Genomic DNA, 15,575 nt, shown 5'->3' on the forward strand with positions numbered 1-15,575 from the left:
GAAACTATTTAAGTTGACGAAACTCCCTATACAAAAGAAAACAAAAAAAAAAAAAAAAAAAAAAAACACACACGCAGAAAAAAAATCGAAAACAAAAAATTATACAACGGATTGCGATTTATTATCAGCGACCATTAAAATTGACCTACTACAATAGGGCGTTTAGAACAGATGGAACTTGATTACCGACAACTAGAGTTGAGCCTGCTTCCCTTAAGCTACAGTAAGGAAATAGAGCAACACGAGGGTTCAACGCAATAAGGGCGTATCTACATATGATTATTATGTGTAGATACGCCCTTATTGCGTTGAACCCTCGAACAGTTTATTAGGAAACATACTGCCTGATGTTTAAACATTTTAAAGTGGCTATTTTAAACGAAGACGATTTTTATTCCAAACAAATACTTGTTCAGGGGAATTTGGCACAAAGAGTGATCAATAAACATACATAATATTAGAAAGTACGTATCACATAAAAGATAAAAAGAACGTTTGTGGATGTGTATGTTTTACAAAGTATCCTAAAGATCAATTATTTATATAACTATGGGTCCAGTGTAATTATTGAAGTGTGAAGTGTGTAATATTTACAAACATTTGCGAGATAACTGCTGTTTATCACCTTCCAAGTAAATATCTCCTTTTCATTTTGTTAGAATGTTTTTATATATAATTTTCAGTTTGTTTTAGTTGTATAGGAATATATAGGATTACTTCTCTTATTACATTTTTAACTGTAGTGGTGGCATCCATAAAATATTCTAAAAATCCATCGTCAACACATATATTCCTTTCATTACGTTTTCATGGGAATTCGGCAAACATAACAGCTGGTACCTGAAAAAAAACCAATACAGACTACCATTTATCTATCAGCAACAACAAGAACACGTCTTCAGTTGACAAAAAAGCTCAGAGTCATTTATGGATTTAAAACACTAAGAAACGCTTATATCTAATCATATCAGTAACGGTCAGTATAACATATATTACTTCTCATGAACTAGCTTCATTTAAAAATTTGAAAAAGACCTAAATTATGAAATGTAAATTACAAATTGGTAAATTTAGAATGTTAACCTATATATATATGTAGTTCCGTTTAGAATTTTAACTTTATAACGATTTGTCTCAAAATTTTTCACATACCCCCTATAGATGTCGATTAAATCAGGATTACGCTGAAAAGAATATTTGAAAAAGAATCTTGATTTTGCTTCAGCGATTATATTTAGTGAATTTAAGTGGTACAACATATTCAAACGGTGAATATGTTACATAACGGATCGATCATAAAATAAATAGCAGGAAGCATAAAATAACCCTTTTTGCATGACCTTATCCAAGCTGAATACATCGACATGAGAAAAATATCATATTAAGTAAATAGAACATGCTTTTATTGTCGAGAAATTTGAAGTTTTTCCTCAAAATATACCTGTCGTGAAAGCAAAACTGTATACAATATATAGTGTCTCAGCAAAGAAAGGCCTTACACACGAAATAAAGTCCGCAATTATAGTTTAAATCCAAATTTGGGAATAAGGACTAAGGCATAAGTTTGATGGAAAATTATACTAAATCTGCTTCAAAAAGTTAAAAATAAATCTACTTCATCAACTTTTCTAAAAGCTGGTTTCCCATTCTTTTCGAAAATTCAATTTTCTGATCAATATTTGAATATTTATGGAAAATGCAGAAGATCAAAATAAGTGATCTTGGTTCAGCCGACATAGTGGTGTGCGAAAAATTATATTACAATCGGTATCGGTTACTAATATTGAGACGGATCTGTACATATCATGGTAAGGTCATTTTTCCCATTATGGATCCTTATGACTAGCAGAAAGTACGCCTATGATTTGACGTCGTAAGCAGCGTCGCATTATTCAAATGACGCCATAACATTATTTTTATTTTTCTCTGATGGAACTTGTGTCGAACTTGTCTAGTGTACAATCTTCAGTTTGAACTACAGTCACCTTTGTGACCTTGTATTGACTTTCAGCCTTAGTAAAGTGATATAGCTGTACACACTGTTTATACATCAGTTATTACATATACGCGAATTTATGGAAGGTAAAATAACGAAGATCGCATTGTTAAAACTCTTATAGTTTCTGCAAAATGTGAGTCTATTTAACAGCTTTTCACAGAGATGGGACCTAGGATATATATATATATACAAAAAAGCATGTAGAACTCAAAATTTACTTTACTATTCATGCAAGCTTCCAGATCTGTGCGGGTCGCAGATCATGTGAATCCGCTAGCCGCCTTGATTAAACTCCTTTGATATCCAATGGGTTTCAACCTTTTTAAGGAAATTAATAATTATTATGACTGAAACCCTACACCTTTTTTCTATAGACTTTAAATTAAATTTAGTCAAATACTTCTACACATGTGAAATATTGTCTCTTACATAATTATATACTTAATTTCCGAAACGGCATATTAATGAAAAATAAACATTGGTATAACATATGCAATGAACTCTGGTAAGATTCTAGTTACTGTTTTACTTCTTTCTATTTATATGACATAAAATACGAAAACAATCTTACCAGTAAGATTATACATATCCGTTCTTATTCATAAACATAAATGCATGTCTCATTATATAACTACTACGGAGTGTTTAATGCACTGTACTAGATTTTATAAGTAGTTGACTGGTGACGCACTGAACAGGAAATGAATTCAAGGTTATTTATCGTTATGTAGTTGTACGCGACTCATTCAAGCAGCACTTTGTAAACAAGTCTTAATGTGTTTACCACATGGTACATTTTAAAACAAGTTGTCAATGTAAGCATGTAAGCGAGTTAAAGTGATAAGAGGCAAATCATTGGTTTCAAATATGTAATAAATATACCAATGGCCTGAGAGGAATTGCATTCATCATGTACTTTTTAACCAAATAATAATGTCTTTAAATATAAAATGGGGTGGTGGTGGTGTGTGTTGTGTGTGTGTGTGTGTGGAGCGGGGGGGAGGGGGGGGGGGGGGGTTAAGTTTTTATGATTTTATGCTTCTTCATTATTTTCATATAAAAACTTTTATGCAATGACTCAGCAAAAAAAATATATATTACCTATAACAATTCAAAATACATCTGCTCTAGTTATTAAGCTCTGCCGCTTGCAGATGTATAGTCTGGCCTGGCCTGGTCTCGTCTGGTCTGGCCTGGCCTGACCCAATGAGCTGCCGGGCAAGGTCAGGCTAGGTCATTAAGATTTGTCTCTATTACATAAAAGAAAACCTATAAAAGTTTAATTTTTTTTGACAACTTCTTTATTATCAGTCTAGTGACTAGTCTTATCAAAATATAAATTACGTGGAATGTATCTGCGTAAAGAAATGTTACGGCAATGTGACTAGTGCAATGTGACTAGTGCACGATGGCAGATAAATTACCACTTGTTCAAATATGCATAGTACATAGGAACTGTGCCTTGTAGGTGTGAAATTGGTTTGTATATTTTTCCTTTAATGACAATCGTTCTTATATATAGTATACCTAGAGGCAGGATATAACATGTACAGTGTTTTGTTTTTTCTTTCTGGTCTGGTGCCGGTGGGTCAAACAGACAGTCTGGCCTCCAATGTCTCTGGGGAATCATTAATGTATCAGCACATAACATCCATCCAATTTCTGAGATTCCGTTTATTATTATTATTTTTATTATTATCATTATTATTATCATTATTATTATCATCATTATTATTATATCAGATTTTTATAGCACCCTTTTTCATGATAAACACGTTCAAAGGCGCTTTACATATAGCAAACGCAGTCACACAGGGCGCGAAAATCATCCCCTTCTAGTACAGTTACAGAGCGACCTGACCAGAGGGACAGAGTCAGATAAAGTCCTCAAGAACAGATAGAGATCGATACAGACTTGTTTGGGTAATTTAGCCTAGCTCTTTGCGAATAGGCAGTCTAGTTTTTTAACGTGCCCGGTGTATAGTACCGATACACGCGAAGCCGTATTTTCTGGGAAGAACCATTGCAGGCCTCTAAGTGAGGTGGGGGACACTCAACAGCATCTAAGAAATTTCCAGTGTCTGGACCGGGATTCGAACCCCGGACCTCTGGATTGACAGTCAAGCGTGTTACCACTAAACCACCGGCCCACCAACCGTTGTAATGATGTAATTAAATGAAATACTGTTGGAAAGTACCACTTCTTTTTTATATGATCATATTATCGACATGGATATTCTTTATGAAACAATATGACCTGCCTTGTATCAGGTTATGTCAGGATATTCTGATATTTGGTATTGATGTGCTGTTGAAAACATAATAAATGCATGAACCTGGTATGGTGGGTGATTTATGTCATTTTTTTATATATATTATATGATTTCATTCTGTCGTAGCGACAGAGCGAGAAACGTTGTTATGGCGCCCCGCAGGGTGTAGCCTCGCCGAATGCCGCCCGGCAAACGTGGCCCCGCCAAACATCACGCTGCCGAATGTCGCCCCGCCGAAAGTCCTCTACCCCCATCCCAAACATCGTCTTTTTGCTTTCCGGAATGACATGATACTAGTAATATCAATCAAGTTTGAGACAAAAGGAAGCAAGACTTTAATAATTATAATATATTTGTTAGTCCCTAATGAACAGTTACAAGAGCAATCGCTTACTTTTATACCCACTAGTCCATCTCCCTCCCGACCCCCACTCCCCCACCCCATCCATCGACTTTCAGTTCGACAGTGCATTCATCAGTAACTCGATGTGTTACTTAAAAATTGCAAGAACCTTTACAGTAAATATAAATAGAGAGAGACAATATGCGTGTGTCCCTTTAAAATTCGAACACATACGCAGAAAAAATTGTAACATGTGCCAATGTTGAGTTCTAATCAACTGTGGACGGTAACTTTTCTATTTTTGTAGCATTAGACAGAAGACGTAGGCGACTGATCTGCATTTGAGCCGTGCCATGGGAAAACCAACATAGTGGCTTTGCAATCAGCATGGATCCAGACCAGACTGCGTAGTCTGGTCAGGATCCATGCTGTTCGCTTTCAAAGCCTGTAGCAATTAGAGAAACTATTAGCGAACAGTATGGATCCTGACAAGACTGCGCGGATGCAACTTTGTTTAAGAAAAAGCAAGACATCGGATTTAACAAGAAAGAAGTGGAAACTAAATGAGCCGCACCGTGGGAAAACCAACATAGTGGCTTAGCGACCATAATTGCACATAGTAAATACTTGCTCGTCGATATATCTTCGTAGACGCAGCATAGATCATTGGTTGCAGCCCTCCTTTACGTGAAAACCGTTTCAGAAATGAACAATGGATAGTAAGAACAATAACTTACTTCTCTGGGTGGTGTTCATGTCAGTGTTTTAAATATCTATGTCATCATTTATCAGTATTCCCTTAAAACTGACTGACTTTCATCGGATATTCTTTAGCTTGGTAACGTTCTATGCTTCCATAGGATCTTCGTAAACTGTAGTCTAATTAGCTGAATATTCAGGACCATAATTTTAGTGTAACTTGCACATTCAGTTAAAGGAATGTGGCGATAGCGCAGTTGAATTCGATATTGCCCGTGTCGCTATATTGTCGTAGGTCCGAATCCTGACATCGACTAAATTAGAATAGATCGACAAAACCAGAATTGTGATTAAAAGACTCATGATTGCCAGTTTTTCCCAAATGTAAATATCATGAAAAACATTTTTTCTGATGCTGATATTGCAAAAGTACAATATTCTGATAGGTTAACAATTTATGACCCTTCTTGAAATATATTTATAGGTTATTAGCTTTGTATTGGGAAATATGCACGAGTTCTTCGGCGGAAATATTGCGCGACTTTAGGAGCGCAATATTCTTCCGATGAAGAACGAGTGCATATTTCCCGATGCAAAGATAATAACCTTTTTATTACATAAGCATCTACACGTATAAATATGATGTAATTATCATAATTTTGTTCTACAGCCTGAATAGGTATGACGATACTGAACTAAATAGAAAAAATAGTGCAACAACACGCACTGAATTACGTCACGCACCCGATATGAAATTCAAGCGTCAGTGTATGGAAAAATATTGACGTTTCCGGTACCAGTGTAACTTAACGGGGAATAGAAACGAGTATGTAATAACACATTTTATCATCTATTGAATAATTGATTGTTAATACCTAATTAATCTCAATGGGACCCACTTAATGCAAAGTTTTCGATGAAGTTTGAATAAACTGTCTTCAGTCGGGCACAGCAAAGTGCTGTCAAGAATGCATCTTCTAAGTGTTAGCAACGTGCCCTTAGTGCCTGTTATGGGACTGCTCTTACCTATATTTATGAAAGACTTACTATACGACCTGCCTTCCAAACCCGTCTATGTGCAGATGATGATATTAAGAACTGTTAAAGAATAGAATAAACAAATCATCAACATACCTGACCAAGTTGCTTTTGTGCGAGTATTAATTAGGGAAGGAGTTCAACACACAGAATTATTACTATTAAAAAGCTTGTAAGCACTTTGAATTGATTTTCTTCTCTAAAACTTTTACCGACCATTTAGACCTCCCGACAATCAAATTGCTCATTTTATCAACGTTATTATCTGGATGAATGATTTTAGTCTTTGCAATAATTCTATGTCTTCATAACTGGATTTCGGGAATGGCGTGAGTCTGCACAACAGCTGTGTTGTTATAATTACGTAAATTTTGTAATTTGATTTTAAATAATAAATTGTGTGTGTATTATAATGTTATCAGCTGCATCATTTTGTGTTTACTAACAAAGTTCATACATGCCAGTCACATTGTTTCGCCTTAACTTAAAACGTAGATATAGCCCTTTTATATGCATTATTTAATTCATTTTTTCGTAAACGTGTTAAATGCTTGACTATTTCATCAAAGATATAGCTACTCTGTATACGTTGATTTTTTAATCATTTCTCTGACACTCAACATATAACTAATACAACTTTAATAGAACAGTTTTCGTCAACGTCTTCTCATCCACTTGCAAACAGAAGATTCTTAATTGTCCATTGACGTATTAAATCGTCAAGTATTTTGGCAAGTAAATGATTATTTACAGCTTTGTAAAATAGTAAAAAATACAGGAAAATATGGTAAAGAGAATGGTAATAAATGACAGTGTAGCAACATATTCATATAACGTACATATTCAAAATATGTGTACAAACTATCAATTAGCCAAATCAACAATTTTTAAATTAGTCCTTTTGATTGCTTCCAACAAGGGTCAAACACCACAATACAATATAGCAGGTAACATTGCACAATTGGACTCACAAATAAGAATAACATGATATCAAATTATATATCTCTGTATAACAAAAGTGACAAGTGCTTTTGTAACATTTTCATTATTCAATAAATGTAAAATACAAGGGTAATAATCTTCCATTCGTATGTACTTATCAGATTTGCCCTCAAGACGGTGCTGAGGGGCCCGAGGCCTATTGCATATTTCATTACCTCTCATGAACAGACGCAGTCAAACCAAATTTGCTACCATTTGACTTGGCTGCAATCTATATTTCCAAAGGATCTTTAATTTGATTTTATTAGCAGTAAGAGCATTATTCAATAAAAGAGAGTTATTGGATTCCATAACTGGTATAACTGGCATTAGAACCAAGAATTGAAGATGTATCAAGAACATTTCTTAAAGAATTTAAATGAGCTTTTATTGCAGAATAATTCTGACGAAAATGTTATAATTTAAATGTCACATTTGTTTTCGCGGCTGAGTAAATAAGGAAAAGCAATATTTGGTTAGCAGCTATCTCACCATGTTGACAAAACTCGCTGTTAAACTTTAACAAAAAAACTAACCAAGGTAATACAAAACTGTTGCAGCTATATAAAATACGTTTCGGTGTCATTCTCTTACAAGAAAGAGAACTTTTCGTGTGCCTATGTCACAACATAAACATTTTAGTATCAGATTGTTTTAATCTTATAGACTTAGATATGTTTGGAATAAAACAATATATAAGTCCGTTTCCTAATTTACTGCAGGAGTAAATTTTTGAGCTTACTTACTGAACCCTTTGAGCAAAAGCACTCTGTTTCCAAAGATGAAATATGATCTTAAATGTGATTACAATTAAGCCGACAAAGAGGTCCGAGAAAAATATGAGAAATCTTCCTGTGTTGTAAAGGTATGGAATGAACTTGTATATTACCTTTTGACTTCATGAACAAATTACGTTCAGTGTTTTGAAACAGTATACAAAATACGATCAGTGTTTATTGTATGCTGGTGGTTTTTTGTAGTTCGCTAGTCTCAAATATCTATTTTACGGTGTTTGCTTCCCCTGATTTTTTTCTGGGGAGCGAGAACCACGTGCGCTTACGTGATACATCTGAACAGTCTCTGGTGGCAAACTTTTTCTATGTGGACTTTTCTTATCCGGAGATCGTGCTCGTTTTGAATTTGTTATCTTTCTTTCATCTTCATTAGATCTTTCTTCAGTTTCATACCCTCCAAAACACGGAGATACGCCACCCGAATGTTTGAATCCCACTTCATCCGATATTGTTTCGTCCTGAATTTGTAGCGTAACTTCAGACTTAGATAGCTGCTTCATCTGCATGAAGATGATTTGTTTGTATATTAATGTATATTTAGATTGCATGTTTAATGAGATTTATTCCTACAATACTAAAGCATATGGATATACCTTCAAAACTGCTTTTACATTGCAATTTGATCACGTTATTTTCGAATTCAAAGACAAAAAGAGCAACGGAATCCAAAATAAGTGATTAGAACGACATACCTTTCATCTGGAATAATATTCATAACGTCGGACCAATTAGATTTTAATGCATTGTATAATTAAATTAGATAATGGTCAATTATTGGTATGTTGTATTCATAGATAAGTCATTGCTTTAAAGAAACATATACAATATTGTCAGACAAAGTCAAATTTTAGATAGTAAAAAGGTTATAATTTTCCAAGTAGTTCGAAGTGCACTGCACTTCACATTAGAATACTGTTTAGAGTCATCCGTGTTAAAAGCTAAGTTACACCTCCTTCAGCAATATTCAAAGGCTGTTTAATTTTTGTAATCAAGCATGATCAAATGGGATGAAAAATGGAAAACATTTTCTTCTAAAAATCCAGCCAGCTTATTTCCTAAATAGTTCTTTGATTGTTGAAACACGTACTTCATAAAAGCTGCGACCCTCTCTGCTTGAAAATCAAACATGCTAATAGATTTTTTTCTATAACACGAGGAAGACCGGAAGTCTGATTAGTTAGGCAGTTTTAAATACCATCAATAAATACAAAAACAATATTAATCTATATAATTAAAGCTTTGAAAGTCATACACGTCCTACTTTTACTTTGTTTTCTTCTTCCTGCAATTCTCTCCACGCCTGTAACGCCATCATTGGTACTAAGTTGTCTGATGTGTCATCAGTCGGGAACTCTAAGGCTAATGCCGGCTTGGAAAACTGTTTTACCTAAAATAAATAAATAAATAAAAAATGTAAACTCTAGAAATAAAGTATTCGAAGGACCCCGCTCACCCACCTAAACCTCAACCGGATATAAACTTTTGCTGTTTAAGACAATATTTACAAAAATATAGATCCTACGAAAAACAAAAAGTACAATATCATATAAGAGTTTTCAATTCCAATTGAGCTTGACCGTGAAAATAGGTCAATGAATAATATGCGCTGCCTACTACTATCTCGTTGGAGAAGGAGAGAAATAAACAGTGCTTTTAAACAGTACAAAATGCCATAATTTCGCGACACATATATATACCTAGTTTTAAGAAATGCCGAAGTTAGGGAAACACCCGTTCTGGCCCCACAAGAATTGCAATTTTAAATGCACTTTTTCACAGAGCCTTACATTTAACGTGAAAACTACACGAGAGAGTCTGTGCTTTTTTGTGGAAAGGAGGTGTGCCAGAATTGCTATTACAAACTGAATAGTCAGGACAATTTATCCCGACATGAAAAACAGGCATGTCAACAGAGAAGCAGAGTCTCTTTAGGCTTCGACGTGATAGCGGAGCCCTAATAATACAGTTGGCCGAAAATAACTACTTGCTAAATATATTACCAAACTCGTCTTTTTAAAACACTTCATACGCCTTTAGAATTTTAACATTTATATATCAATTTAAGAGGTTTTTGGGCCTAGCCTAAAATTTTCATTAATACATAATTTGAATATAGTGTAGTATTTAGTATTCATGTTCGATACCTTGTCGAAAAACTTGAAAGTCATAAATTATTTAGCAAAGACGTAACAAAACAAATGTCTTGTGCCGACAAGAATGTTATTTTATGAAATAATGGTTTCCGTACCTATCTCTCAGACTATTTATTATATAGTTATAGACTTATGTTTTGGGCATATATAGTTTAACTGACCTTCCTCTAAAAAATATATACAAAGAAATAATCTAAGAATTTATCATTTTATAGATTTTTTATACAGTCAATCCGAAAATCTTACCTTAATGTGCCTGTCTAGACTGTGTGTATCACTGCTATTTTCTTGTTGTTCCTCATTGCCTCTTTCAACATCAAAAGTTTTATTATCGTATGTAAATGTCATACTAGCCGGTTGTTGCTCAGATGCCGCGTTTTTAGACTGAACTTTAATTCCCGTTTCTTCATTATTCAAAATATCCAGGCCATTTTCAAACACGTTTTGTGTTTTAGGCTCATCTGATCTATACTCAGCTGTAGAAGGGATGATTGTTCGATCTTCCTTAGTACTTGATTTTTCTTCCTCTGTATTTATGACTTTCTTATTCAAAGGTCCTATACATGATAAAACGACCGGCAGCAACAAAAGGGCATGAGTGACACCAAAGAAAAGCACAAAAGATAAAACTGCTGCAAACGTCCGAAAAATGTAAGATTTTGCTACATTGAGCACAACGATGCCAATCAAGGATGAAACAGCACCGTGAAAAATCGGAGCTCCAGTTTCATCAATAGCATGTTTAACTTTCATGTCACGGGTTTGACCGTTAGATATCATATAGCCATGACATATATGAGCTGAGAAGTCAACTGAAAACCCGATACACATAATCAATTGAATCATAGTGATCGCACTTAAGGCAACATCAATATAAAGCATATATCCAAAAACCCCTGTCATAATCATTGTAACTACAATCGTTACAAAAACAACTAAGACTGGGTGCGGCATGAAAATACAAGTGACTACAAACACAGAAGCCAGGGCAATTCCAACGGACTGCATAGTTTGTTCTAGTATGAGAACAAACTGCTCATAATAAACAAATAATGGAGAAAGAGCGAAACAGTCAATTTCGGCAGCGGATGCAATGCTGCGTGACTCCAGCATCATTTTCCCGTCCTCCTGGCTTCCCGCTAAATTCGAGGAAACTACGTATACTCTCGACGCTGTTATTTCCTTACTGGCGTCGTCTATAACAACATCATTTTCAAATGCAGCATTCTGCTGGACACTGAGGAATCTTTGCAATCCAGCAATAAAAGCAGATTTAGACGATGTATTGTAGTACATAGAAAGACTATATGACTTTAACCAGTTGACTTCAAAATTGTCGTCAAAGTATCGGCTTGACCGAGCCTCTGATACCAGACTGAAAAGCTTTGACTGAGTATCATTATCGGAATAATCATATGTATCCTGGATTATAAACGACACCCCAGTCTGGCGAGGAAAAAACTTCTCATTCCAGTCAGAAAATTTATAAAAATAAGAATCAAAGTTCGCTAACTGTGTTAAAAGTATACCTTGTTTAATATTTATGCAACCGTAAATTGCTCCCGCCATATAGCCCATAAACATAATAATGATAATAACTTTGAAGGGTAGTTTTAACACTATTTTAGGAATAATCCAACGTGGAAATTTATCTATCCAACTTTCTGCTTCCTCTCTATTCCTAGGTGCTCGACCTCCGCAACAGAACACATATCTTTGAGACTTTCCTACTTCACGCAATTCTTCTTTGGTTTTAATTTGTTTGCACGTTAGGAAATGGCGTCGGTCTTTCACTCTACGTTCATTTATCACAATGCAAGCCGCGAAGAAGGTAACGTTGTTGATGTAACAGAAGAAAACGGCAACACCTGATGGAAATACCATAAATAAATAAAGAAATATAAGAGCAAATAAATCGAATAGTGAAAATATTAACAATGGATGTTTACATAAAATGAACACTGCTAAAAATTCAGCATATAATAGAGTTTCAGGGTATAACAGCTGCACGAAAATTATCGTAATTCCTGAACTAATGCAATATTAATATTCAAGTTTCTTCTATTTCATTACCTAATGATACTGAAATTGGCAGTTTTATCACCTACCTGTATAAATACAGAAATTTCTAACAGCTACGAAAGTAGATCCAATTCCAGACATGAATGCAATGACGTCTGTAAGAGTAGTAATCGTAATGCCAACACATGATATGCGCATCGTTTCGGCAATCTTTTCTTCAGGTGTATCCTTCACCTGCGATTCTGACAGACCAGACAGCAGTAGAAACATATCGTCTATTCCAATACCTTAAAACAAAATAATCAAATGATGAATGACACTCGAAAATTGCAGTATTCAATGCAGGTATGTTGAACTTTTTCTTATCATGAAAAATGTGAACTGCACAAATTCAGATGTCCGTTGCAAAAATATGCGGTAAGTTAATCCGCCGATACTTGTGTAAAACAAACCTTAAATGATGTCTGTTATAATTTTTTTTCACCATGTTGAACGTAACTAACTGCAGTCATATCTAAATATCCTTTGGAGTTTCACTGTGCCAGATGGCTGTTCACGAATTAAATAATATTACCCAAATGCACGAAATCATCTTTCCTGACTTAAACCAATTTATTAATATATATCGCTGAACTTTTCTAAATGCATTGGATAGGCACTGTCCCTATACATCATTTACACGTCATTACAGTTACAAAAAAGAACAATGTTGGACATGGCCATTTCCCGAAAGGCAAACATGTTTTTGTAAAATATCGTCAAAATGAGGAAATATGTTGAAATAATGAACTGTATTCATACTAGACAGCGAAAGTAACAGTGTTAGATCTTATGGCTATATAAGAATTACAGTGTTAAATATGTATTTAGAAGTTATGATATATAAAGTTTACAGTTCATTCACTGTTTTGCCAAGCTTGAAATGTTTTAAAAATCTTTTTAGAAGTTTCAAGGAAATTTACTTAATGGAGATAATTCAAGAAGTAAGAAAAGAAGGGTTAATGCACATGCACACTACACTTCCTCTCAATTTCCTTTGTCATAGTGAAGAGTTTTAGCAAATCCCTTCAAAATGTAAGAATTTCAAAAGTATGATTCTTGCACAATACACTTCCTCGCAGTGTCCTCTATCTGTGTAAATCTTTTCAGCTAAATCATTTCAGCAGTTAACAGTTATGCCTCGGACAAGTAAATTAATGGTAGTTCTACACTTTTGATAAACCAAACAAAAGCGCGTTACGTCATTTATCCGGAAAACGTAGAATAAAATCATTTTACGAACTTATGGCAACCGGTGAGTAATTTTTTACAACGGTAACAATACTATATTTCTAAGTATGATATTAAAACATCCTATTCACTTTATTTCCATATGTCTCTTTACGACTGTGAGAAGTTTCATTAAAATCAACATTGTACAAAAATTCTATTCGCAAAAATGTTATCAAAATTGTGATTTTCCCATAGACTCCCCTCATGAAAACTTGTGAGAGGTCAATTTTTTAAAAACCAGTCTAGATAAAAAAACTAGAGCATACGACTCTGCTTTTTTATTTGCCGAATTTTCTGAATATATTCTGAAGTTTTGAAAAATCAGTGTTAATTAAAGATAACAATCACAAGAAAAGTTATGATTCTTGTACACTGCACTTCTATTGCATGGCCTCTGTCACTGCATGAAGCTGTAATAAATCCCTACCATAGTTTTAGACTTCTTCTCCGGACAAGAGTGTAATGAGTTAAAGCAATGAAGGAATGAAACTCAAAAAGAAAGGAAGGACGAGTTATATGATCTTACGCAGTGTACATCCTCCCAATTTCCTCTGACATTACACGATGATTAACAAAATTCCATTCAAAAGATTTGCAGTTATGATATTGATAAAAGTGTATTGAAAGTTAGTTATGGTTCTTGTTCGCTGCACTACTTCTCAATGGTGTCTGCCATAGAGCAATCAGTAAGTTGTAACAAGAGCAATAGTGGCCCCGAGTCGCTCACCTGAATTTGACCATTTGACATCCAATATATTAAAACATACTGAATCACGAGCGATTGGTAACAAATGTGTTTAGTGCAAAAATATATAACATGTCAATAACTCCTAAAATCTGAAAACAAATTGTGTGAGGAAAGTCGTATAAAGATCCTACGCGAAATATTTGAGCCGCACCATACGAAAATCAACATAGTGCATTTGCGACCAGCATGGATACAGACCAACCTGCGTATTCACGCAGTCTGGTCGGGATGCATGCTGTTCGCTTTCAAAGCCTATTACAATTAAAGAAACCGTTAGCGAACAGCATGGATCCTGACCAGACTGCGCGGATGTGCAGGCTGTTCTGGATTCATACTGGTCGCAAATGTATTATGTTGGTTTTCTCATGGTGCGGCTCAGTTAATGAGCATCAGCCACGCGGTTCAAAGAAAAGTCACTTAAATATATTTCTATTCTTATCTCTACTGGACCGTTCAAGGGAATACAAGTCCTTTTTGAAGAAATGTACAAGAAAACATTATAAGAATGTTAAAATAAAGTTTGAAGAAGATCCACCGAACGCTTATGGATAAGAGGTTGTTTAAATGTATTTCTAGTCTTTTATCTCTAGTAATTACAAAAAGGAGCTAAGTGCCACCATTTAACAATAACAAAGTTTTTCTCCAGATGTAAGTGTTATGACCAAATCAAAACATGCAGATAATTCAGAATGTCAGCAAGGTAGTGTTTATTTCTTGTCCAATACACTCTTTCATTTTATGAATATAACAGGTTTGGAGTATTCTTCTGATATACGGTTTATGAGTAAATCATAGAAAGGGAGATTATTTTAAATAAGCAGCATGCAGTTATTGATCTTGTACACCATACCTTTTTCTAAATGGCATCTATCTTCTGTGAAGTAATACTGAAGTTTTGGAGTTATGCTTTCGACAAAATGTTAAACGGACACATGGACACGCGATGCAGATCAACAGCATAACCGCTTTGCCTTTCAACGGTGACTAATTACACTGGAAACCTTTTGCTAACTATATTCAACTATACTGATCACAACTTCTAAATAGACCGCGCATTATATTGATTGTGTAAATTATTCTAATAAACCAAATTATTCGTTTTTTAATGCAATGTTATTATGTTACGGTAATTTTCACTGAAAAATGAAGTCACAATGTCAGCTAATCTAGACCGTCCCTATAATCTAAAATAAAAAACAGCAATAGTTTGTATAGAACTGCAATATTGTTCTGTCTAGATTCTTCTTTAAGAT

The 15,575-nt window shown here is 34.6% G+C and overlaps 1 protein-coding gene across 12 annotated transcripts in view; it reads right to left on the reverse strand.

Moving 5' to 3' along the window:
* The window catches only part of LOC123554671 (patched domain-containing protein 3-like), a 40,875-nt gene that overhangs the window by 5,864 nt on the left and 19,436 nt on the right, over window positions 1-15,575 (reverse strand). For 5 of the 12 annotated variants that reach the window (XM_053547829.1, XM_053547824.1, XM_053547825.1 and 2 more), the window contains 6 exons: window positions 15,173-15,196; window positions 12,389-12,589; window positions 10,527-12,148; window positions 9,380-9,514; window positions 2,571-8,627; window positions 730-840 (listed from right to left, as the gene is read on the reverse strand). In XM_053547829.1, coding sequence (XP_053403804.1) covers window positions 8,337-8,627; window positions 9,380-9,514; window positions 10,527-12,148; window positions 12,389-12,589; window positions 15,173-15,196 — 2,273 coding nt within the window. In that variant the 3' untranslated portion in view covers window positions 730-840; window positions 2,571-8,336. Of the gene's footprint in view, window positions 1-729; window positions 841-1,152; window positions 1,185-2,217; window positions 2,318-2,570; window positions 8,628-9,379; window positions 9,515-10,526; window positions 12,149-12,388; window positions 12,590-15,172; window positions 15,197-15,575 lie in introns of all 12 variants that reach the window. The other 7 variants (XM_053547830.1, XM_053547827.1, XM_053547832.1 and 4 more) reach the window with 7 other exon arrangements.

This window comes from Mercenaria mercenaria, chromosome 7 (assembly GCF_021730395.1).
Source record: "Mercenaria mercenaria strain notata chromosome 7, MADL_Memer_1, whole genome shotgun sequence".
Taxonomy (NCBI): Eukaryota; Metazoa; Mollusca; class Bivalvia; order Venerida; family Veneridae; genus Mercenaria; species Mercenaria mercenaria.